The sequence below is a fragment of the Typopeltis vanoorti genome, chromosome 9 (assembly GCF_054136105.1).
Source record: "Typopeltis vanoorti isolate ZY-2024b chromosome 9, IOZ_Tvanoo_1.0, whole genome shotgun sequence".
Classification (NCBI taxonomy): Eukaryota; Metazoa; Arthropoda; class Arachnida; order Uropygi; family Thelyphonidae; genus Typopeltis; species Typopeltis vanoorti.
This window is the reverse complement of record NC_143557.1, coordinates 128,984,251-129,010,773: the sequence shown is the minus strand read 5'-3', so window position 1 is coordinate 129,010,773 and position 26,523 is coordinate 128,984,251. Positions and strand designations below refer to the sequence as shown.

The following is a 26,523-nucleotide window of genomic DNA, read 5'->3' as shown; positions in this document are numbered from 1 at the left end:
GTACACTCTGGTGTCCTGCACCAGGGAGAAAACATCATTATCAACAGTAACATAGTCAATTAGACTTTTCTTATTCCTTGCTTCTTCTCTCCATGTGAATTTGTACACATTTTTATGTTGGAACATGGTGTTAGTAATAACCGGTCCATGTCCTGAGCAGAAATTCAACAGGTATTTGCCATTATTATTAGCTTTGCTCTTTTCTCCAAATTTTCCCAAAATATTTTGTATGTGCGACAATCATTTCCTACTCTGCTATTTAGATCTCCAACAAGGACCAACTTTTCCTTTTTCATTGTGTGAGTTGCTTTTTCTAAAGCATCAAAAAAATTCCTCCACTTCTACCTTAGTAGAACCTTCTGCGGGACCATAGGCACAAATAAGTCACATTGTCCAATTCTACATTCTGATATTAGTCCACATTCACTCTACTTGAGACTACCAGCCATTCAAGATTAGCCTCATATTTTGTGTTGAATACTATGGCTACTCCTTTTCCTTGATTGTCATTTCCTGAATATAACATTTTGTATTTATTGCTCAGAAAGATCTCACCAGTTTTTGTCTTTTTCGTTTCAGTCACCCCTATTATGTCGATCTGGTACGTATCAAATTCTACAGCTAGATCCATTTCTTTGCCATTCAGGCTTGTTATGTTGATAGTACTGATCTTTAACTCTGGCGATGTTGAGTTGGGGTGTGATTTCAGATTTGTTCCAGTAGCTGACTTTTCGCTATTTGCCCTGGTTCCCTGACAAAAACAGTGGAGGCCTTGTTTAACCAGGCGACGCCCCAGCCAGCATGAAATTTTTGTCATGTTGTACCATCATTTTCTATATTGGTTTAAGCCAATAAGAATACAATTTGGTCGGCTAAATCCCAAATTGCCAGCCCATCCTCATTCATTCAGTATCGAGGTAGATATGCAATAAGTGCACCACGAGAAGGTGAGAAATGGACATTAGGTCAGAAGCCCTGGTCGGTTCTCCGCATTCCTTTAAAGGCTATGTGGAAGTCTCCTCTCAGTTATACAGCTTTGACCCTTAAGCACCCCAGCAAACAATGTTTGAGTATGAAATATCTTCATGACTGAACTACTTGTATATAGAAGCTAATGACTTCACATCACTGCCTTAGTATCTCATAATGCAATGCACACTGCATTAAGGAATGGCAGAGCCTTTATATACAAGTAGTTCAGTTGTGAATATACTTTACATGAAAACATTGTTTGCTAACACTTGGATAAAGTGTAAGCAAACAATTCACTGTTTCGCTGACATCTTTGGCATCTTTAATTTATACTATAATCAAATGAAAAAAAGCTTTCAACTAGCTTCATCTTCATTTCTTAGTGTAGTGCCTGAGTGCACATATCTTATTATATTTTGTTCCATAATAATGGCATTTGAAGAAATACTGGAATTATTAATTAAATTTATTTTAGTAAATTCTCGTGGAAAGACTTAGACGTTGGTTATGCATTTTCACTATATAATTTAAGGAAATTACAACATACTAGGATATACATTAAAATAAATTTTAATATATTTCAATATTTCGGCAACGTCATGTTGCCATTTTCAAGAACATAAGTACAAGACACGTGCACGTAGGCACAACAAAACAGTAAGTGAGGAAGAAGTAGGAAGCTATTATTTCTCCTAAAGTCCTGATTGTGCCCTCTAGCGGGCAATGTTGGTATTCTTGGGCAATTGGGCTGAAGGTCTTCTGATGTAGGTTTCCCAAATTTGAGAAAGTCTCATGCAGCCAAATTTGTTGAGGTTAGGATCGTTTCTTAGGGCTGAAGCTGATTCCATGAAAAGCCTTTCATATCTGTATTTGCTACGGTGTATTATCCTGGCTTTCTTCCACCGTATTCTATGGCAGGTATTCAGCGCATGGTCAACAAGACCGGAGTGGCTGTATTGGTGAAAACGGATGTAGTGGTGAAAACGGAATGTAGTGGTGAAAACGGCTGTATTGGTGAAAACGGAATGTAGCTGTTTTTTCCCTCTTGGAAGAGTGAAAAAACAGCTACATTCCTTTCTTAGACACACTAGTCACCTGCCAACCTGATGGAACCTTGGTTTTCTCAGTATATAGAAAACCCACCCATACAGGCAGATACATTCACCAACAATCCCATCACCCCTCCTCACAACAATATGGAGTCATTAAGACACTACACAACAGGGCTAAACTTATCTGCTCGAATGACAATGCCCTAACCACAGAACTAAACCACATTCTCAATGCTTTCTCAGCCAATGGCTACCCCCCCCAAAACAAATCCAAAAAATATTGAAACCAATAAACCACAACCCCCCCCCCCTCACAACAAGGATTACTTTAAATCCATCTCCATCACCATACCCTACATCCGAGGCACCTCGGAAAAAATCACAAAAATCTTAAAAAAACATAACTTAACTTCTTGTTACAGACCATATAAAAAATTGGCATCCCTTATCCGCTCTACTAAAGACCAACCTCCCCCCCTAGACCTACCTGGTGTATACCAGGTCCCTTGCAGCTGTAAGCTGTCCTACTTTGGCCAAACAGGCAGGACAGCAAATATCAGAATTTCAGAACACAAGGACTACATCTGTTTTCAGCAATACAGCCACTCCGATCTTGTTGACCATGCGCTGGATACCTGCCATAGAATACGGTGGAAGAATGCCAGGATAATACACCGTAGCAAATACAGATATGAAAGGCTTTTCATGGAATCAGCTTCAGCCCTAAGAAACGACCTAACCTCAACAAATTTGGCTGCATGAGACTTCGTCAAATTTGGGAAACCTACATCAGAAGCCCTTCAGCCCAATCGCCCAAGAATATACCAACATTGCCCGCTAGAGAGCACAATCAGGACTTTAGCAGAAATAATAGCTTCCTAATTCTTCCTCACTTACTGTTTTGTTGTGCCTGTGATTTTCTGCTATGAAAATGGCAACGTGACGTTGCCGAAATATTGAAATACATTAAAATTTATTTTAATGTATATCCTAGTACGTTGTAATTTCCTTAAATTATATAGTGAAAAAAAAAATATTTTAGTTAATATATTAGTCTATGTTGTAATTTCCTTAAAATATACAGTTAAAATAATTTTACTTTTGTCTAAGCTCTGGTTTCATAGCAGAAATTAAATTATCAGCCATGTAGCGTTCCTGCTTGATTTCTGTTTCTATCTGCTTCACTTGCTGCTCTTTTTCTTGCCTTTGCTCAAATAGTTTATCAATACTCTGAGCTTCCAAATCATTCTGATTCTAAAATAAAATAAAATAAAGATCAGAAATATCCAATGATAAACATATTTTCAATACTTTCAAAATCTTATAATGATGTAATCTTTATTATTTCCTTCAATTCAATGCTTTTTCTGGATTCCTCACTACTAACATTTAACAAAGAATATAAATTTAAATCTAAATTTTTTGCAAGGGAAAATATGAAAATTATATTTTTATATCATTTTAAATAAATTAAAATTATATAAAATATCTTAACTATAACAAAAAAATCTATCAAAAATGTAAAAGGTTGAAGGAATACAAAGTCATATTTCCATATACAAGTAGTCCTTCCAATAATGCATAGCATTATACATGTCCGTAAGGATATGTGCTTTGCATTATGGGATACTAAGGCAAGTGATGTGAAGTCATTAGCCTCTATATACGAGATACCCAGTCATGAAGCTACTTCATACACAAACTTTGTTTGCTTACACTTGGATAAAGGATTAAACCAAGGATATAATTTCTTGGCATCTTTAATTCATTAAAAATATCTTTGGAGGGAAACAAAAATGTACCACTTTTGTGTAAAACAAAAGTGGGACATGGTTACATTAGGTATGAGGCTATTGGGCCTGAGTTATATGCTTTATCCAAGTGAACCATGGCCAGAAAAGTCTGAGAAACATTGACCTATCTAGAGGACTATGAATTGCATGGACATGAGATATTTCTCATGTCCAATGAAATTCTGTGTCCTCTGTGATTTCTCATGCCTCAGCATGAGAAATCACAGAGAAATCAACAGTGTATAGGAATTACTCAAAGGATGATTATGAGAAGCTATATCTCACTATATCTGCAGAGCTAGGATAATTAATCACATGTGAGTTAAATATATGAATAATGCTTTAAATCAAGAGCTACACATAAAAAGAGGATGTTGAGGATCAAATATTGTGAGAAGAACAATGATGAGACTTTGGAACAATATAAAGAACATGCTAGAAGCAAATAGACATGAGAAAAGGTAAATCAGAAGGGTAAAAATGAACAGGCTAAAGGAAATCTAAGAGAATTTTACCACATGCATCAAATAAATAACAAGAAGAATTACTATGAAAGAATAACTGTACTGAATGTAAATGGTAGAAAAGTATCAAATACACAAGAAATATCAGAGTTGTTAAGGGTTCAGTTTAGTAAGGAATATTCTGGGCAGACCTATTAGCTCTTATGGATACTAGGGAGAGACAGGATAAAAGAAAAGACATATATGAGTTAGAGGTATTAATGCTATTATAATAATTTCATCAATCCCAGTCATCAGTAGAACACCAATCGCTAGATGGAACCTTCGCAGGTCCAACTGGAATGCATTTGGGAAACAAATCGAGCAAACTATTAGAGCAATTCCGCCTACCCCTAATTGCTATTCAAGATTTGTTAAACTAATTAAACTGCAGCCAAAGCCTCTTTTCTTAGAGGATATAGAAAACAATACATCCCATGCTGGAGTAGAGAAACTGAGGAACTTTTAGCTAAATATGAAGAGACTGAAGACGCAACTGTTGCTAAGGAGCCCATAGCAATGCTGGATAAAAACAGAAAGGAAAGATGGATCTCAACCACCCATGAACTCGATTTCACCACATCTAGCTGGAAAAGCTGGTCACTTTTGAGAAAATTAGGTGGGGCAGAACCAACAACCAACAACATACAAAACAACAGAGATAACTCCTGATCAAATGGCTAATCATTTATTGAAAACCTCCAAGATATGTCCCAGCTCTATCAGGAAAATTACTGTGCAATCTTCCATCAGACAAATCCTGAAGACGGGCCATGAGCTTCCTGAACTTGTACACCCAGTATCTCAGGAAGAGTTACAAATAGTCTTAAAAATTACCATCCACTACAGCCTTGCCATTTTGCCACCAAGAATGGCAAGGCTGCAGGAGTGGATGGTATCCTCCTCAAATTTCTAAAACATCTCAGTCAAAGAGGCCAAACATGGCTGGCAGCCATTTCCTCAAAAATTATAATGACTGGAAAACTAGCAAATCTGTGGTGGGAAGCCAAAATAATTGCCGTGCACAAACCAGGGAAAGATCCAAATGATGTCAAAAATCTATGACCTATCTCTTTCTTTGCTCCACCTTTAAGCTCTTTGAAAGAATTCTCCTTAAAAGAATTTCACCACTCATCGAAAGAGCATTCCCGATTGAACAAACTGGCTTCAGGCTGAGAAGAAGTTGCTGTGACCAGGTCCTGGCAACACAGAATTGAAGCAGGCTTTCAGAAGAAATTTAAATCTAGAGCCACTTTCATTGACTTAACATCAGTTTATGACACAGTCTGGATCAGAGGCCTCTTTTTTCCACCAATATGGATCAGATCCATATTGGTGGAAAAAAGAGCAGGCCCAGATTCCTTCACAATGGCCTTCCACAAGGTTCTGTGTTAGTCCCCTTTACTCTAACATCTAAGTGTACGACTTACCACATACCAGCTCAAGCGAGTATATGCATGATAATAATCTAGTGATCCTATTATATCAATCTACCTCCTTTGCCAACCTTGAATCAACTTTGAACACAGACCTGAACATCCTGGAAGAATATTTCAAGCAGTGGTACTTGAAACCAAATCCAACAAAAACTGTGTCCACAGTATTTCACCTGAACAATGCAGAGGCAAACCGACACCTCAACCTTTCTTTCTGTGGAAAAATGGTAGAACACGAACCTCACCCGAAATACCTTGGAGTGAGCCTGGACAGAAGCCTAACCTATAAAAGACACATCACCAACCTGTCTAACAAAATTAAAACGAGAAACAATATCATTTCAAGGCTTGCTGGAACAACCTGGGGTTGTGGTGCAAGTCCTAAGGTTGTCTTCACTAGCCCTCGCATTCTCTGTAGCAGAATATTGTGCCCCTGTCTGGGAAAGAAGTGCACACACTAACATTATAGATGCCCAGCTAAAATCTACCATGCACACAATTAGTGGGACAGTGAGAAGTACCCCTCTCTACTGGCTGCCTGTCCTATCTAACATTGCTCCACCAAACATACAAAGAAGACAAGCCTTGCTAAAAGAATTTAATAAAGCAATGAGCAACCAACTCCTGCCCCTGCAGCAGACTCATAAATCCACCTAGTCTTCGCCTAAAATCTAGAAAGCCTTACTGGTACATGGACAAACTCTCTTCAGCTGTCCTGCCATCAACACCTGACATGCGGAGAGAATACTGGTCCAACAATCTTCCAACAAACAGCTTCCTGGTAGAAGATCCCTGTGCTCTGCAGCCTGGTTTTGCTCTTCCTATGAAGATTTGGTCATCTATCAACAGGATCAGAACTAATCATGGTAGATGTGGCTACCTACTACATAAATGGAGGCTGTTAGACCACCTTTATTGTGATTGTTCTCCCGTGGCTCAGATGATTACTCATATTGTGAATGACTGCCCAAGGCAAATATTTCACGGTGGTGGCCTACAGGACATCCACAAGGTGACAGATGAGGCCTTGGATTGGCTTTCCAGACTGGACATTGACCTGTAGCTGTTTTGTATTCCTTTTGCCGTAAGAATAAATAAATAAAATAAATAGTTTCATCCAACTACAGCAACTGGACTGGATAGGATATCAGCACAGATGCTGAAGGAATGTGCAAAAGGGTGAGCAATGTCCTGACCTGGTTGTTCAACTTGAGTTTCAGTATGTGCAAAATTTTTAATGAGTGAAAAAAGAGCAAGATAATTCTATTTTAGCTAAAACTGATGCAACAAATTATAGACCAATTAGTATCTCTGGTGGTGTGGTTATCAAGGTAACAGAAAGGCTGGTTAGGTAAAAAACACTAAATAGAGAATAGCAAGGTTTAAGAAGTCCTGCTTAATAATCTGCTCATGCACGATAACAGAGATTTTCCAAAGCATTTGACAGAATTCCAAACTGGTGGTTGTACGAACTAAAAGAGGTGATTCTGCAAAATAAACTTGTGATACGGACTGGAAAGTAGCTGATTAACAAGGATCAGAAATGATGTATGGTGATGCTGAGTGAGGGAGAGGGGGAGGACTGACGAGTGGTGTGCCACCAGTTCTGGTCTTGAGCCACTGTTGTTTAACATGTATATTAATGATATTAGGGAGTGTCTTGAGTGTGATATCCAGTTATTTGCTGATAATTCTCTAAGTTGGGGAAAGTAATAAGAATTGTGGCTGTTCTTAACAGATTGGTTATCTGAGCAAATAACAATGAATATCAGTTCAATGTTGCAAGCATAATGTTGTGCATTCTGAATGGAGGATATGACAGGCAGACTATTACATTAATGGGAATCTCTGTTAAAAATAGTCAACAAATAGAGACTTGGAGGTTATTGTTGACAGTATGTTAAAGTTTAAGAATCATGGTACAGATCGGATAACAATGCTTTAAAAGAGTATATTAACCTGCAGGAATAAGTTCCTTATTCCTACAAGTCAATAGCATCTTCACAAATAACCAAGATATTACCTGGCATATGGAATTGTGCATATAAGAGTTAACACCAATAAAATGGGACTTCAAAGTTTCAGGAATAAAAAAAGGAGAGGATATATAATAGAAACAGACAAATTATTAAAGGGATCTTAATAATTTGTCTGTAATGATGTTAATAAAATGTTAGTGCAGACATAAGAGAGAGAGAGAGATTTTACTTAAGGTGAAGCTAGTAGAAATCAAGGGCATCTCTGGAAGCTGGGTAAGGTTTTTTTTTTTGAATCGTGTAGTCTAGGGACTTCTTGTGGCATGTAATGAATGTGTGGTATGAGCCAGCGTTAGATGTATTTTTGGAAAATGTGTTCATGGAGAGAGAGAGAGAAATGTATTTAAATTTGCATATCTATATATGCTCTCCTTTGACGAATCCTTGGAAGAGCATTCATAATAATAATAATAAAATTGGAAATGTTATTGCCCATTCTCTTCTAAATCTATTCAGAGTTGTGCATTAACTATTCAACACTTTCCCAGTTCAATTCATACTCCTCTACTGCTACTGACTGAAAAAGCTTCCCTTTTCACAAATTTATTAGACTACAACACACACACACACACACACACACACACACACACACACACACACACACACACACACACACACACACACACACACACACACACACAGGTCTTAAAATAAAATGTTAACAAGTTTCTTATTTCTTCTCAACTTTCTGTCCATCCATGGCAATAATATATGTAAATATACATATAGATTGAACTATATGCATATGCATGTAGGATGACCATAAGATTTAAAATTCATATGGAGTGAATCTTAAATTTATAGCAGATTAAGTTTTGATTTCATATCTGTAATATAAATATATGGTATCTCTAAAGAGATTTTTTTTTTTAACCAGGGTTAAGAGAAAAAATATCATACCTAGAATATTCAGCACAAAATATGAAACTAATCTTTTTAAACAAGAGTTAATTTCTAGTCATACGATGTGAACAATTTTTTATTGGATATTGCATAACAAGATTTATTTGTGCCTCTGGTTCTATAGAAGGTTCTAGCAAAGAAGAGGCAGAGGTTTATCTTTCAGCCATAAGAGTGGGCAACTGACATAAAGAAAAAGGAAAGGCAGTTTTATTGTTTTTACATAGAAAATAGAGAAAAAAATCCAGATATAAAGAAATGCCTTCAGATTGTTGGGAGAAAAGAGCAATGCCAATTATAATGATGATGAGTATACCTGAGGGATTGCTGCTTGGAATATAGACTGTCATCATTAATGCCATATTTCAACAGAAATATGTACAGGGTGCCCCATAAATTTATAAATATTCAATAATTCATAAAAATTGGAAAAATTGATATATTAAAGTGTAGTGCACAAAAGTGAATTGCAACAAGGGAGATTTTTTTTAAGAGGAAAAAACATTTTAGTTCAAAATTTCACTGATAGAGGGCGGCCCCAGTGATGACAGTCAGAATGGCATTGAAAACTTATTTATATGCAGAAAACCCATTACATACCACCACAGTAATTGTTCAATGTGTCTCCTAGAACAAGCAATTACATGCTGCAAGTGGGTGAGAATGCCATTTGCAGAAGCGTGGAACATATCCAGGTTGATGCAAGCAACTTCATGGGAAATGCCATCATTGAAATCCGCTAAAGAAGATGGGCCGCTCAGGTACACTCAGGACTTTAAATAGCCCCCACAACCAAAAATCTACTGGTGTCAAGTCCAGGGACCAAGGGGGCCATGTGAAGTCACAATTACAGCTGATGAGTCATTCTTGAACAAATGGGAGTGATATAAGGTGGTGCCCAGTCCTGCATGAACGTGGTGGTGGTGTGAAGAACATTTTTTTCCCTGCAAGCATGGTACTACATTTTCACATAGCAGTTGCAAGTAGCACCAGTGGCACACCCAGGGAGGGGGCCAAGAGGACCCTGCTCCCCCCCCCCCCCCCCAAAGAAAAAGTTAAAAACACTAGAAAAGTTTCCAAAATACTTTTCCTAATTAAAATTCATTTATTATTTATGTTGTGTCATGTCTTCTATTGCTGTACTACTTATGAATTAGGGTTCACATAAGGTGAGAGAACCCTATAGCAGTGTTTCTCAACCTATGGTCTGCGACGATGGGACAGGTGGTCCAGAGGCTTAAATTAAGTAAATAAATCTATATATTTTAATTATCCAAACAAAACAAATTAAAATTGAATAAGTAAGTAAAAATTATTAAAATAAAATGAATACTTAAAAAAAAAAAAAAAATTGCGGCAGAATGTTCATTCCATTAACATTCTGCCACTATTTTAATTTGTAGCGGCAGAATGACGAGTAATAAAAGAGGGGTGAAGTGCAAAAAACAATATGGTTTTATTGCTTCCATCTTCCCTTGCTGTTTTGTCAGGTTTGAAGTGAACATGTGTTATCCACATGACCACATTTCAACAAATTGCTTGTTGTTTATTGATTTTTATTGTTGAAGGTTTTCCTCCTTCAACCAAGGCTCAATATATCTTCAGAAGTGCTAAGTAATACTTAGACAAAATGTGTTGTGAATTAACTCCAGTATTTATATATTTTTCGGAAATCGCGCAAAAAAGCAAGCTGACAATTGAGTTGAAATGCTAACTCTCTTCAACCGAATTCCAATAATATGTGAAACTGCCATAACAGCATTCACTATATATATATATATATATATCTCTTAGTTTTAACACGTTTACGAATTTTAACACTTTCGGTTGAATTTTATTGCTGCCGAGCGAACTCACACAATCTAATTAATAACAATAATTTTTAGTTAGATACTGTGTTTGCCAGTGTAACATATGGTTTTGCTTGAGTCTATATATACAGCATAGTTTCTGTATGAGGGGACATGTGATTTATTAATTAGTGTCATTTTTTATCCCAGTTGTCTCTAATTGCACTATTTGTTGAGAAATATATTACACAGACTGCTTATACCTTATTTGCTGACATAATAAAAGTACTTGTTTTTCTTGCCTCTGCAATATAGTGGCTATTGGGGAGGGTGTGTTGTTTACCATGGGAGCAAGTTACTATCGCCCTGCTCTGAACATGTTTCAGCTTTTTTCATTTGCGAGGTATATGCGAAACGTTTTAATTTCTTTTTTCATAAAATAAAATCAGGGGTGAGAGTTATGTGTGAGTAAGTTTCACGGTATTTCAATTATGGATAAGTATATTGGCACCTTCTTTAAACGGAAAAATATCTCGGATGACAGTGATAATACAAAACAAGTTTGTAATGACAGTTTGTGTGTAGTTTCTGAAGAGAAAGAGATTTGTAACGAATCCACAGAAGCACAGAATTCCCATCAGTTGCAATGCGATAATATTAATATGCTTAACAAAAGGAAAGATTTGCTGACTTGCTGGACACTCGACCAGTGGATCGCATTCAAAGGTAAATACAATTAGTTAGTTTGTAGGAACATTTTTCTGTTTTGTGACTTTTCTCCCTTTACGGTAATTATGCCTACATTATTGTGCTATTATTCAACAATTGTTTACAGTTTTGAATGTGTATATAAAGTCAATATCAACAGTAGCCTGATTACGAACATGTGACGAAAGGGACTGGGAGGGTTTTGAGCTTCCCCAGATAGTATTCAAAAGGTAAATACAATTGGTTATTTTGTATAGGGCCCCAAAACTTATTAGTTTAGAATTTAACCACTGGGAAAGGGTTTGTGTCCACCTCAAAACTCTGAAACAGAATTTGGAAACATTCTCCGAATAACTTTTTATAAGAAATTTCTGTGATTTCAGGATAGGCTTGCAGTCACAAGAACGACCTTTCGTTATTGAAAAAAGAGCAGCTAACTGAGCTTTCAAGCGACAGTGGGCTTAAAATGCAATCCCATGATCGTGATTTGGCTCAATTCTGGATCTCGTCTTCAGTGAGAAGTGAATTTCCCAAATTATTTGAAGAAGTTGAAAATCGTCATGCAGTTTTCTACAACCTATCTTTGCGAGAAACGATTTTCATTGCTCCTTCATATAAAAATAAAATACAGAGTCCGTCTTAATGTGTGTGTGCCGATCTTCGACTGAAGTTGACCAATATTGAGCCAGATATTCAGCAACTCTGCAAGGTCGACAAGCTCATCCATCTCATTAAAAGTAAATGGTAACATAATTATATCATTTTATTTATTTGTTTAATAAAAATTAAAACTTTGTTTTAATTTTTATCCGCAAAATTTAATTTTTTATCTATATATCCAGCCTGGTTGGCCGACTCTCCAGCCAAAAGGCTGTGAGTTCGAATCCTGCCGTGGGCATGGATGTTTGTGATTGTCTGTGAAAATACTAGTGGTAGTGGTTGGTGGTAGACAGCATTGGTGTAGATGATAATGATGATTGTACTTGTGGTTGGTGAAGACGGAGAGTTGTAGAGTAGGTGCCCTTCCTCGATATGTCTGTGGACTACCTGGAGGTGTCATGTAATAATAATACCAACAAGCTTTATATGTTCATTGTGCATCACATAGTTTGAATTTGGCACTTGGAAATGCTATATCTGTGACAAATAAGAAATTGCATTGGCATAATTCAAAAGGTACACAATTTCTTCAATACCCCTAAAAGGCAGGACATCCTTGTTGTTTATAATATTATAATATTACTATCTTTTAAGATTTATAATATCTTTATTTAGCTTGCAAAAAATATTTGCATGCACCTTACCATCGTCTAAAATAATGCAAAAATCTGACAGTGACCTCTTAATTGCCCTAAATTTTGTTGATGATGTTGTGGCTCAATTAAATACCATTTGTGAAACACTAGATTCTTCATTTAAAGATATTTATGATGAAGCATGTATAAAAGCCAATAATTTTAATATTGACATTAAAAAGCCAAGGACTTCATCAAAACAAACATTAATTCCAGCCGATTCTGTAGAAGAGTATTTCAGGAAAACTATTTCATTCCATTTATTGACCAAATATTGACTCAACTTCATGAACATTTCACTTGGCACCACAACATTTTGAAATATATTTGTTTCTCTTCTACCAAATAGAAAAGATGCTCCAACAGCAAGTGCAATGGAAGATTTTCATCAATTGTGTGAATTTTATGCTGGTGATTTGCCTTATACAAATCTAGCAATTTTGAAAGCCAAATTCAAGTTGTGATATAAAAAATTTGAAAAACCATTTGCAATAGCTCCATGCAAAAATGCTTGATGCAGTTTCAAAGTGTGACAAAATGACATATCCTAACATCTATAACTTATTAAAAATATTTGCAATGCTTCCGGTAACAACATGCGTCAGTGAAAGGTAATCTTCTTACGCCTTTTAAAAACCTATTTAAGATCTACCATGACACAATCACGATTGAACAGACTTGCTTTACTATATATATATATATATATACACACAGAGAGAGAGATTAATGTAACCACGAATGAAATAATTCAAGAGCTTTGTAAAAAGAAAAGAAAACTGGATTTTATTCTTTAAATAAATTTTTATAATCACGTAATGAATTTTCTTTAATGAATTTTATTGAATGAATGAAATTTAACAAATTTTAGTTGAACGGATAAAAATATTTTTAATGTAAATTCATTGTATTAAAAATATTTTTATCTGTTCAACTCCCCCCCCCCCAAGATTAAATCTTGGGTGCGTCACTGAGTAGCACTGTACATTTACTGCACATGTCTTCCAGCCCCTTGTTGCACATGGCTCCCCAAAGAAAAAGAGACCCACAGTGATTGATGCAGTGAAGCCACACCAAACAGTAAGTCATGGTGAATGCAACAGCTCCTGTGTGTAGGTGTATGGATTGTTCTTAGCCTAAGATTGTTCTTAAATTTGACAGTCATGCAGATTAACTGTCCTATGCAATGGAAAATGAGCTTCATCTGTCCAAAAGATTTGTCCAGACATTGTGGATCTTCTGCGACGTTTGTCAAAGCCAACATTGTGAATTCCTCCCACTTAGTGGTATAACTTGGTAACAGCTGGTGAAGAGATCGCAGCTTGTATGGATACAAGTTTAACACACCATGAAGGATGATGTGAAATATGGACGTTTTCACTATACCCATGATTCTTGCGGCTTCCTATGCACTGCTTATGATGCTCGTTCATTTGCGATGCTATAGCACTGGTACAGGCTTTGGATAATACTGGTCTGCCAGTGCGAGGGCGAGCTGGCAAACTTCCAGTTTCCTCAAAATGTTGTATGAGAGACTGTAGTCCAGCAGGAGTGATAGGACCTTGACTTTCTTTTCTGCGTTCGAAACTTTTGTAAAGCTTCCACTGACGATGCCCCCCCCGACATAAAACAACTTCACTAACAACGCATTATCCACCCATGTCAGCATCCTACAACAAACCTTTTCACAAAAATATTTCTGTTCGCACCAATGACTGGGAATTCACACCCATTACGAGCTGCCAGCAGCGCACCTGCATTTTATAGGACTCTCATTTGCATGTATCTCACAAATGAGGCATGCGGCACAGCACATTCTATTGCTGAAAATTTGAACTGAAATTTTTCCCCTGCCAACCCCCCCCCCACCCCTTACGATTCACTTTCGTGCAAACCATATTCTAATATACCAATATTTACAATTTTTATGAATTATTGAAATATTTACAAATTTATGGGATACCCTGTATATAACTTCACAGAACATACAGTACACACAGTTTTGTCATTTCTTACCTCATTTAATATATATATAAATATATTTTTTTAAAAAAATTTTTATTTTAATAATTACTCTCCATAACATCCAAAATACATGTCCTCATATCGCCTTTTTGATCCTTCACTGTTTTTGTTGTATCATCTAAGCTTTCTTAGTAATATTTTGCAACTCTTGATACTTTTCTATATTCATTCCAAAAATTTTCCTGTAAGCTTTTGTATACCTATCTTTATACATAATACATAATTTATCTCAAATTCTAAACAAATTTTCTGATCAGAAAGTAATTATGCATTTTTAACTGTGTTAAACAACTGTCACAATATCTAATATATTCATAGAAGATATAAACTAGAAAATTTACACACACACATATACATATAACAAATGAAAACATAATGAATATTGGATGAATCAAAATAATTAATAAAACTGTAGATGAACTGCAACACATGAATTCTACCTTTAATTCTTTGTATTCCTCCTGAACTTCTTCCATTTCCGCATCTGTATTTAATTTGTCAACTAAAAGATTGTAATCAGCAAGCTGGCCTTGAAGTTCCTTTAATTCTACTGCCTGGGTCTCAGCTCTCTTTTCATATGTAAGATATGTTGACTGTTCTTTTATAAGGTTATCTTTCTCCCGGGTCATTTTTGCTATTTCATTTGCTAATTCTGATATTTTACTTCGAAGTAGCCCCATGAAGTATGATTTATCCTGAACCTGTCTGCGAGGAGCACGAATTCCGGTTCTAGGTGTGACCAAACCCTGTTGTGACATTGGTCTTTCTACCACATTTATAGGTGCCATCAAGCCATAGCCTTGTGCTATACCAGTTCGAGTACCTGGACGATTGCTAGCAGCAGAAATCAGACGGGAAGCAGTGCCAGGTACACCTGCTCTACTTGGCAATGCAGCATTTCTGGATGATGTAAATGGCCTAATGCCAGAGGGTGGCCTATTGGTACCTGAAGTAGGAGGTCTGTTATTCATTGCTGAGGAAATTATCTATTAAAAAACAATGCATTTTAATTTCAACTCGCACGTGGAAAGAAAAAAAAACAGTATAATATACAATATTAATTAATGCAAGAATACAATGAACAAATCCTAAGCTTTGTGCTCAGGTACCAAGGAGGTCCGTTATTCATTGCATCTATTAAAAAAAACTCATACAAGGGATGAAAAAAAAAACAGTATAATATATAATATTATGAATTTTTTTTTTTCATTTCAGACAAATTATGGAGACTACAACCATGTTAGAAATAATTACTTTCATTTCCTGACATTTCCACCTTCATATTAAGGTCATCATCTGGAGTGCACACACATATATATACACACAGACAAGCTATATTACGTTTCAAACAGTATGCCAAACAGATAATGATTTGATCAACAGTTATTCTACTGGTCTGACCTCTAGTGAAAAAAAAAAATTCTAATGGTTGTAGTCTCCATGATTTGTCTGAAATGAATCACTAAAGGAAAGGATACAATAACAATATAAATTAATGCAAGAATACAATGAACAAATCCTAAGCTTTGTGCAACACAATTTTAATGTTAAGATAGACATTTCAAATTCTAAAATAACATTCCAGGACATCATTACATGCCCTACAGGAAGAATGGTCAAAAATTCCCATCAATTGCTATCATGCACTTGTGGAAAGTATGTCTCTGTAGAATTTTTGCAGCTATTGCAGTGAAAGGAGCTCCTACACATCTTATTAAAGTGGGAGACTATGGCTATTTGTTCCTCACACAATGGTGTCCATTGATTTCTTTCCAAGCAGTGTGTGTGTGTTATATGACATAACTGATTGACTCAGCTGAGAGATATTTTTTGAAACAGACTAAATAACTATAAGCCAAGTGATAAAGAAACACTATTTTATTTAAAATAAACCACACAACGAGTTTCGTCTTCTTAAGACTTCATCAGGTGCATAACATGAGAGAAATACCAGTAAACATTGTGAGAGAGAAAAAAAAAAATTCTATAAATTAAAACATTAATGTATCAACATTTGAAGGCATTCCGTGTATCTCTTAATTGTTGGTGTGTGCATGAATTCAAGGTCTCATGAAAACCAAAGTTGGATAGCAGCACAATGGCAGTCTGAGAGATTATAGCTGAGGTAAGTGTTGAGATGTACTGGAATGAGATGATTTCTTTAGATTCTACAATTTTTCTCTCCAGTTCATTATAATATTGAAAGATGTTTTCCAATGTGTTCCATGTGACTGGATGAATGGTATAAGTTTTCGTCATTAGCATCAGCAGAATTGAGGATGTGATTCGACAGAGTGCTTGCTTAGTTCGGCCATATGTGGCATCTTTTTTTATTTTTGCAATATGCCAAAATAAAAAAAAGCCTTATTTTGCAACATGCCAAAATAAGGCATGTTGCAGTTGCACCAAATACAGTAAACACTGGGATATTTCAAGTGGTTATGTTTTTTGCTTGGAAGTACTGAGCAAGGAACCGAGCTTGAGCAGAGAAGTCCAGATGTTATATATTTTTGAGAACTTTTGCTAATTTAGGCAAAATGGAATTGATATATAGTAGGAATATGAGCATGTAGATGTAGCCTTTATCATTATTTCTATCTTCAATATGGTGAGGAGGTGGACCGAATAGTATCTTATTAACTGTTTGTTTTGACCATTTTGCTGAAAGGTTGTAAGAAGAAATTGAAGTTCTTTATAGATATCCTCTTCTTCACTGAGGAAGGAGAGTACATTTGCCTAGCATAGAGATAATGCCAAATTTTTGAGGTGGATAGTAATGGGACTGTGCATGGAGATATCTATTGGTGAGAGACTAGGTTTTCTCTAAATTGAGATCTTCAATTTATCAGATATATGAGTGGGTTTGACATCTAGGAATGGAAAAGCCATCAATCTCTAATTCTACAGTAAATTGGATTTTTGTGAGTTGACTGTTGAGATTGTCTAGGAAATTCTTTAAAGAATCAGGTCCATGACTCCATATAAGAAGAGGTCATCTATATCTTTTCCACAACCTAGAATTCAATGGGAATGAAGAGCTACATTTTTCCTCAAAAGATTCTAAAATTAAATTCGCCAGTATGGGAGATAAAGGATTGCCCATGGCTAAAAAAAAGTTCTGTTTGTAAATAGTGCCTTTAAACTGCAAATAACCAGAATTAATACAATGGGTAAATAAAGACATTACTTTTTTTGATAATTTATATTTTAAGAGAGTTAGTAGGCACATTTGTGAAGAGGGAAATGACATCAAAACTAGCCATAATTTCCTCTTTTTGAATATGTAGGTCTTCAACACTCAAAACAAAATCAACAGAATTTTTGAGGAAAGAGGACGTTGAGCCGAATAAACATTTTAGAGATCTGGCTAAAAAAAGAGCTTATATGTGGGCAAATCAATGCCTTCTGCAATTCGTCCAAGTGGAGTATTTTCTTTATGAATTTTTGATAATCCATATAATTGGGGGATTAAAGGATGAAGTGAACGAAGAGAGAATCGAATATTTCTAGAAAACTCTGTAGTAGTTTTTAGAAGGTTATCGGTATGGTTATGGAGTTCACACGAGTTAGATCTCTGTCAAGAATAGAGTAAGTGTCTGTTTATAATAATTGGAACATTTTGTTATTATATTCCTCAGTATCCAGAATGACAGTCGAGTTACCTTTATCTGCAGGTAGAATTATTATATCTTTGACACATATGTAATATATATATTGTATTCATGAGCATTGACTCGGTTACTGTGATACATTTAAAAAGATATTTAATGACTAATAACAAACCGAGAATAAGTTAGAAAACTTTAATGATACAACTAGTTTCGGCTTATTATGGCCTTCATCAGCTATCTTTGTAGGTAGAAGAAACAATAATAAAAGACTGAAGATATTAAGAAAACTGAGAAGCACAGGTTAATTGCATTAGATAATTAAAAATAAAAAATGTTGTATTAAAATTCCAGTTGGTCTATTTACATGCCATTGTTTATTGTATACGTGGTAGTAGACTCTCGAGAACGCCAGTATTGAACAACAGCAGCATGGCTCTCAGGAATGTTATAGCTCAAATTACTGTTCAAATGCTCAGGATTAAGGATGAGCTCTTTGGATTCCACTATCTTTCTTTCAAATTCATCCTTGGAACAGAAAATATTTTCAGATCTATCCCAGGAAACTGAGTGACCTTGAAAATTATCATGAGGATTGTTAGAGAAGAGAACATGGCTGGATAAGGCACTAGCATTTGATCTTTTATAGGAGATGTCTCTTTTATGCTCCTCCATGCGAAGTTCAACGGATTTATTAGTTTGACCATAATAAGGAACATTACAGTCACACCATAGTTTATATATGCCAGGATATTTTAGATTATGATGCTCAGGTTTAGGATGGCTTATAAGAGATCTGATTTTTGGAAGAGTGGTAAATAACATCCTGATGTTGTACTTTTGAAGGACTTTTGCCAATTTTTGGGAGACCGAACTGATGCATGGATTGAGATGTTACCTTTGAAATTGGTAGTTTCTGTATTGTGGTGCCGAGGAGGATCTATAAGAAAATTTTTAATTGCTCTTTTATGATATCCATTTTGTTCAAAAATATGTAAGAGATGATTAATTTCTTTTTGAAGCTCATCTGGATCAGTTTTCTTAATATCTTCAGTCTTTTATTATTCTTTCTTCTACCTACAAAGATACCTGATGAAGGCCAAAACTAGTTGTATCATTAAAGTTTTCTAACTTATTCTTGGTTTGATGGTCATTAAATATCGTTTTAAATATATATGTTTATGTGTAAATTAAAGATGCCAAGAAATTATATTCTTGGTTTCATCCTTTATCCAAGTGTAAACAAACAAAGTTTGTGCATGAAGTATCTTCATGACTGGTTACTTGTACATAAGAGTTAATGACTTCACACCAATTGCCTTAGTATACCAAAATGCAAGTCACATATCCTTATGGGCATGTAATGCTATGCATTACGGGAAGGGCACTACCCAGACTCATTTCGACCTTTATTGAGGTCTCATCAGTGGGAGCGACTGAGAAGAGATACCAAGGCTGAAGTAATGCAGAAGTCGTATATTTCCAATATGCAATTAGCCAAGATGCCAAGAAAATAATTTCTTGGAATCTTTAATTTATAGTTTAACCAAGTGAAAAAACTTTCAACATCTATGTGCAGAGCCACATGAGGCTCTAGCTAGGGAGCCCTGGAGAACTGTAGTGCCTCGGGGCTCCCCTCCAGCCTCAGGAAAAGTAAGTATGGCCTTGTCATTGTATGCACACACTTTAATAAGCCAAAACATTATGACCACACAGCCTGTTTCTGGCCAACTAGACTGCTTGGTTTGCAGTCTAGTTGGCCGTGAAACAGGCCAGTGCTGGCAGCTTCACGGTATGGGGATTGTTATCGGGGACATCACTGAGACCTCTCATCCCGACTGAACATACCTTGAACAGTAATTCTTATCTGGGGATCGTTTCAGACCAGGTATCACCCTACATGGTGACAACGTGGCCTGATGGATCTGGATTTTTCCAGCAAGACAAAGCCCCATGTCACAAGGCTCACACTGTGCAAGCATGGTTCTGCTGATTTGAATCACTAAATAATGAGATGCCAGAGAAAGTCACTGGGTTTCTACTTGTAACAAAGACTTATGTTCTCCCCTCACATTAATAGTCATATTGCATTTTCTAAAACATCTATCCATAACTGCGAACACTTTCCAATTCTGTTTCAGAATTAGCATTTACTGTAATGTCTTCAGCAAATCTATGCCAGAGCACAATAAAGCCATTTATCATAATGAAACAATACATCAAATTTCAAGTTTTAAATACAAAATACAAATAATATTTGATACAAAAGATACATTAAGACAATCATAAGAAGTAGAATCACAATGACAAAAAAAGCTTTAAAAAATATGAGATTATTCTGCTGCAATATCAATTAGGAACAAAAAAAAATCATATCAGAAAAACATGTTTAGATAATACTCTTTATGCAAGTGAAATGTGGAGGTGATTTATGATGTTTGTGAAGTACTGAATATTAAATGGATAGAAAAAGAAAGTGACTAATGAGTAGGTGCTTCAACAAATAGGAAAGAAAAGATCATCATCACAGAAATGAAAAATGAAGAGGGAAAATTGATATCTGTATAGGCAAAGTAGTTTTTTTTTAAAAAATGATTTTTGAGGGAAAGATAAGGGCAAGAGACAGGATGGAAAGGTAAGAAAAAAATTTCTGAAAAAAGCAATCAGAATGCCATAACATCCAAAAGAAAAGGATGGCAAAAGAGAGAAGCAAATAGTGACAAGACTAAAAACATGGAGGATTCTGCAATCATACTACTACTCCTGACTTCTCTTCTAATTGTGGCACACATTAAAATTACCTCTGATTTCTTGGTGTTTAGGTTTATATGTTGATTCTCCAGCATTGTATATTGTTTAAGGATATTTAAAACATAGACTTGATAACTAAAATTATTTAATTATTATTTCCTATATTTCATAGAAGTAAAATCATCATCATTAGGGATCACTAGCGCACCCAAGGAGAGGGCCAAGGGGTCCTGGCCTCCCAAAAAAAGAAAAAGGAAAAAAACACTAGAAAAATTTCCAAAAATCTTTTCCTAATTAAAATTCTTTTTTTTTTTAAAATTTATGTAGTGTCATGTCTTCCATTTCTATGCTACTTATGAATTAGCAGTCACATAAGGTGGGAATACCCTATAGTGCTCGGGAATCCTGGCCGCTGTGAACACAAGGCAAATGAAGTAGTGCTGAGGTGCTACTTCGTTTGCCCGAGCCGGGCCAGAGGAGATCATGGATATCACGTATTGACGATCACTGCAGATGCTCAGTCATAGCTCGTATGCAATGCATAGTGTGTATTCTCAAATCGTCTACTCAACTCACCTTTGAAATCATTTGTGCCAGCCAAAACAATTAACTTGTTCACTTCATTCTTTTGCATACTTACAGTGTCACTAACATCCTTTATCTTTGTACCTGGAAAACATGTTTTCGTCACTTTTTCATTAAGTATACCTCAAGGACAGAAGGATAAATCAAGTAGGAATTAAGTGGATGAGTGGGGGTATAAAGCAAGAGCTGCCAAAAATAAAAAAAAACTGTGGAAGAAATATAAAGAAAAAAAGTGCTAAGCAAGAAGGGTGACTAGCATGTTAAGGAAGGCCAAATCAGACTAGGAGAAAGAATTAGCCAACCAGGACAAAGTAAACCCAAAAGAGTTTTTTTTCGTTATGAAAAGGAAAAATTATTATAGTAGAATGACTTGAAACAATGCTCATGGTAGGAAGGTGGCTGAACCAAAAGAAATAGTTCATTGTTGAGTGATCATTTTGCAAAGGTGTATCATCCAGGTGGTGATTTTACAGTTGCTGATGTTATAGAGATGCGTATCGACATTGAGGAAGATGAACAGGAGGTGTTCAGCATATTAAAAAATATGAATGTAAATACAGCAGTGGGACTGGATGGAATATCAGCCCATGTACTATGTGAATGTGCATGAGAATTTAACAACTTAAACATACCTCAATAAAGGTCAAAACCAATCTGGATAGTAGCCACTTCTCATAATGCATAGCATTATACATATCTCTAAGGATATGTGCCTTGCATTGCAAAATACTAATGCCAGTAGCCCAGGCATGAAGTAACATCATGCGCAAACTTTGCTTATGCTTGGATAAAGGATGAAACCAACAATATAATTTCTTGGTTTCATCCTTCTTGAAATCCTTTTGGTTTCATCCTTTCATCCTCTTGAAAAAACTTTCAAACACTAGACTATGATACTTAGATGAAAATTCTATGCTAATAAATTTATTTATGTGAGTTTTCCTAAAGTTTTATAATTCTTTTCAATATGACAACTCATGGTATTTCATTATTGAAACAAATTGTAAAATATAAGTTACTGCTGCATGACCTACTCTACACAAAACCATGTTGCCTCCCATATAGTATCACATTCCTGCATTTCTCCCTTAACCAACTTCTCCAACATCCTGACCACTACTTCTGAGATGCTGATCAGTTAATAACTTACATCAGTTTTGGAGTTAATAATCTGTTAATGATCTACCTCAGTCTTGGTGCCTCCTTTATGCAACGGAACTTTTCTGCTCTTCTCACTCTCTTGGGACCAACCCAAAGCGGAGACTTAAACAAGGTCAAAGGCACTGGCAATTCCTCAGCTCCTTCTCATAATTCTCAAGCTGGTATACCATATAATCCCATAGCCAAATTAACATCAAGGTTCTGTAATATCCTATGCACCTCCAGTATCATTATTTCAATACATGCCCTTGCCTCTCGTTACTGCAATATCTCCTCCTGGATGACATACATTTGCAAAGTGCTCACTTCGTAATTGAACTATTCTGTCTGCTTCAGTTATATCCCTGCCAATAGCATTCAAATTATTCTTCCAAAATCATTTTCTTTTACTTGTCACATAATGAAAGTACTCTTAGGGATTAACTTTGGCCTGCACCGCTAATTTCCTCACACTCTGAGTTTGAATTTTGTTTTTTTTTTGACTATACTGAGTCATCCTTCTAACCGCTGCACTTTTTATTGTTCATGTGCCTGCTGGTCATCTTTTTCTTTAAATTCCCTCCACAATTTTTTTTTTTTTTTGTAGTTCCTGTCAATTATGCAATTTATCCATTCAACTCCCATTTGATTTATCCTTCTGACTCTAGCTCTAGGTATACAAAATCCTCTATCCAGAGGTCATCTCTTTTCTTCTGCAGACTGCTAATTTTAATACCTAATAGCATATTTTATATACTGTCAGAGAGATGGATCTAGATATGTCTTCAGATATATAAGGAATTGTTTTCCACAAGAAAGTGCCAGCATCGTTGCTGTTCAGTCTCTACATCAGTGACATCCTTATCACTATATTCTGGAAATTTACATAAGGAGAAATCCTTGATCTTCAAAGAACACGTGACAATAACTGCTGGTGAATTAATTACTTCTAATAACATCTTGCAAAAACTATTAACCTCTTCAGGCTGCAGATGCCAGCACATTACATGCAGCCACACTGGTGGCTGCATGTAATGTACTGCTCGTATTCAAAGTAGAATACTGTTCACCCAGTATAGCTTAAGTGTTCAACACTTCACTGGTTGACATTCATCTCAATCAAGTCATAAGATCTATTTCTATAACAATAACATTAATGCCAGCTTACTGGTTCCAACTATTAATAATAGTGCCACTCCTCCATTATAGAACAAAAGATCTCAAGCAACCTTTGAGATAAAATTACTGATAACAGTAATTTTTGAGCAGAGTTACTATTATATGTATGGAGAGGAAGACATCTCTACACATCTAATCAGTGATTTAAATCTAGATAACCTATCTTAAAAACTGCTGAGCACATATCATACCTCAATAAAGTGTCCCTGAAATATATTGTGTTCTGAGACTTAGGCTTAACAACTTAAACACACCTCAATAAAGGTATTTATTCACATAGTACATGGGCTGATATTCCATCCAGTAATGCTGTATTTACATTCATATTTTTTAATATGCTGAACACCTCCATCTACCTCAATGTTGATATGCATCTCTGTAACATCAGCAACATCAGCTGTAACATGAGCAATCTAATATCACAGTAGCTTGGCAGCTTTACTGACAAGAACACACCTCTAGCTTAGATGTCACTATTCCTAATAAAATGACAGATCAAAAGGCTATGATCTTCCAAGACATCAATGTCTGGCACTTAACTAGAGCAAGCCATTACAGTGGGAGATGCAAACAGATTATCTACAAATGGACTGATTCACCATACTATGAGTGTGGTATATTAACCTACACCATTAAATATATTGTGTCACTACCCACTTTTCTCTTGGCCTGGAACTTATATGTACTCTATTGATATTAAACTTGAAGCTTTAATGGATTCATAATCAAACTATTCAACTATGACTCCCATTTTTTTTTAATGTATAATTCAACCAGTTTTTATCACTTCCTATATGTGCATCACCTGCTTTTTTTTTTATTTATATGTGTAAAACATGAAAAATATTACAATTCCACGCTAGATACAAATAATATTCATTATAGCTGTATAATTAAGTATACATCAGATAATTCTAGTCGAAATATATGTAATAGGAGAAACAACAGTTAACTGTGGTCGCAGGACTTTTTTTTTTCTTCAATTGCCACCTTGGTTATGAACAATTCAACAGCATATAAAATATGACAAAGCTTATTCTTTTTCATTATTTTGGTTACTGAAGAATACTTTGACAAGCAAGTTATTGTTCCTCTGTATCGAGCCTTGATAAGGCCCCATCTTGACTACTGTGCCCAGATCTGGACGTCAGAGTTTCTTCTTAATGGGGAGGAGGTGGAGAGGATCCAGAGGCGAGTGACCAAGATGAGAGTAGATCTATGGAATGAACCTTATGAGAACAGGTTGAAGATTTGTGGGTTGCAGAAATTGGTTGATAGGCGGAAAAGGGGTGATATGATTGAGACATTCAAATTACTGAAGGGTTTCTATAAGATTAGTTCAGAAGATATTTTTCAGAACAGGACTGGTGGTGGGAGGAATACGGGGCCATCCATGGAAACTGGGCAAGAGTGTGGTTAGCAAGAGTATTAGAACGAGGTTTTTTACTTGGAGGTGAATGGGTGGAATAAGTTGCCAGAGTCTGTTGTGGGTGCCATGACTGTGAATGAGTTCAAGGGAAAGTTAGATAGATATGATGTGGATGTTGAATAGTTGTTCTTAATATGATGTTTAGGGCTTCCCTCAATGAGTCTAAGGACTCCTTGGAGTTGCCCGTAATAATAATAATTATTATTATTATTTTAAGAAAAGCCTACAAAAATATAGCGTAATCATCCCCCCCACACACACACACCCGCAAGGGCTACTGCTTTTCAGGCGTTAACACACTCAAGTCCATTTTTTGCTATGCTACTATTTAATAACCAAACACGAACAAGCTGAAAGCCAAGGTTTATTTATTTATAATTTTTTTTTTTTTTTTTTTGGTAAACTTTGGTTCTGAGCAAGAGGTCCCAGTGAGATCCATCAGAAAGAAAATATTTTAATTGTCTGTATAGCTACTATAAGATTTCTAAACTCTTTAGATTTAAGCATGGATATATGGTATCGAAGAAATAAATGGGTGCAAGCAAATAATGATTAAAAAAAGAGATAAATTAATGTGCTGTAAAAAAAAATTGCTTATATCCGCAGCTATGAGAGACTTTGCTCATAAAATTTCCACTAATAATCTGATTTACAAAGAGTACGGCTTTTCTATTCACATTTATCTATACTAAATAACTGTGAAACAAGTTTCAAAATACTCACTAGGTTAATAAGAAAAACAGCGATGCCATGTACATAAACTTTATAATCACCCAATTAGTTCAAGAAATATCAGATGACTGAAAAATTAAAATTGAATCATTCACTGATTTGAAAGTTTCAGAACATCTTAATGTTTACACAGAGGAACCGTTCTTCATTCCCTCAAAAAATTAAGCTGACTTATTTCTTATAATCATTCAAGATTTTTTTTTGTGTGTGTTAATTTAAAGGGAGTACCAAAATACTATTAACGATACCGAAAATACATATTCAAAGCAAATTTGTTTTCATCCATTTCTTGTTGAAGTATTTCAAATCAGTGCCCTCTATGTGTTCGAGTTTCATTGTTATTTGACATATAGGATAAATAAAAAATTCAATTAGAAAGTACGAAATTAATTTCCAGATTTCTAGAAAGTGGTATTATAAATAAAAAAATAAATAAATAAGCTAACGCCTTTTATTCCGTTATAGTGAGTAGGCGAGGGGGTATTATTATTATTATTATTATTATTATTATTATTATTATTATTATTATTATTATTATTATTATTATTATTATTATTACAGGCAACTCCAAGGAGTCCTTAGACTCATCGAG

At 35.5% G+C, this 26,523-nt stretch overlaps 1 protein-coding gene across 2 annotated transcripts in view; it reads right to left on the bottom strand.

The window, feature by feature from the left end:
- Window positions 1–26,219, bottom strand: part of LOC150103536 (intraflagellar transport protein 74 homolog) — a 124,275-nt gene extending 98,056 nt beyond the window's left edge. For both annotated transcript variants that reach the window (XR_016548786.1, XM_090397652.1), the window contains exons 1-3: window positions 25,923–26,219; window positions 14,948–15,493; window positions 3,124–3,278 (exon numbers count right to left, since the gene is read on the bottom strand). Coding sequence is in view for 1 of the 2 variants with exons in the window: in XM_090397652.1 (XP_090253778.1) it covers window positions 3,124–3,278; window positions 14,948–15,478 (686 nt within the window). In the remaining variant the exon portion in view is untranslated. The remainder of the gene's footprint in view (window positions 1–3,123; window positions 3,279–14,947; window positions 15,494–25,922) is intronic.
- Between the last annotated feature and the right edge of the window lie 304 nt (window positions 26,220–26,523).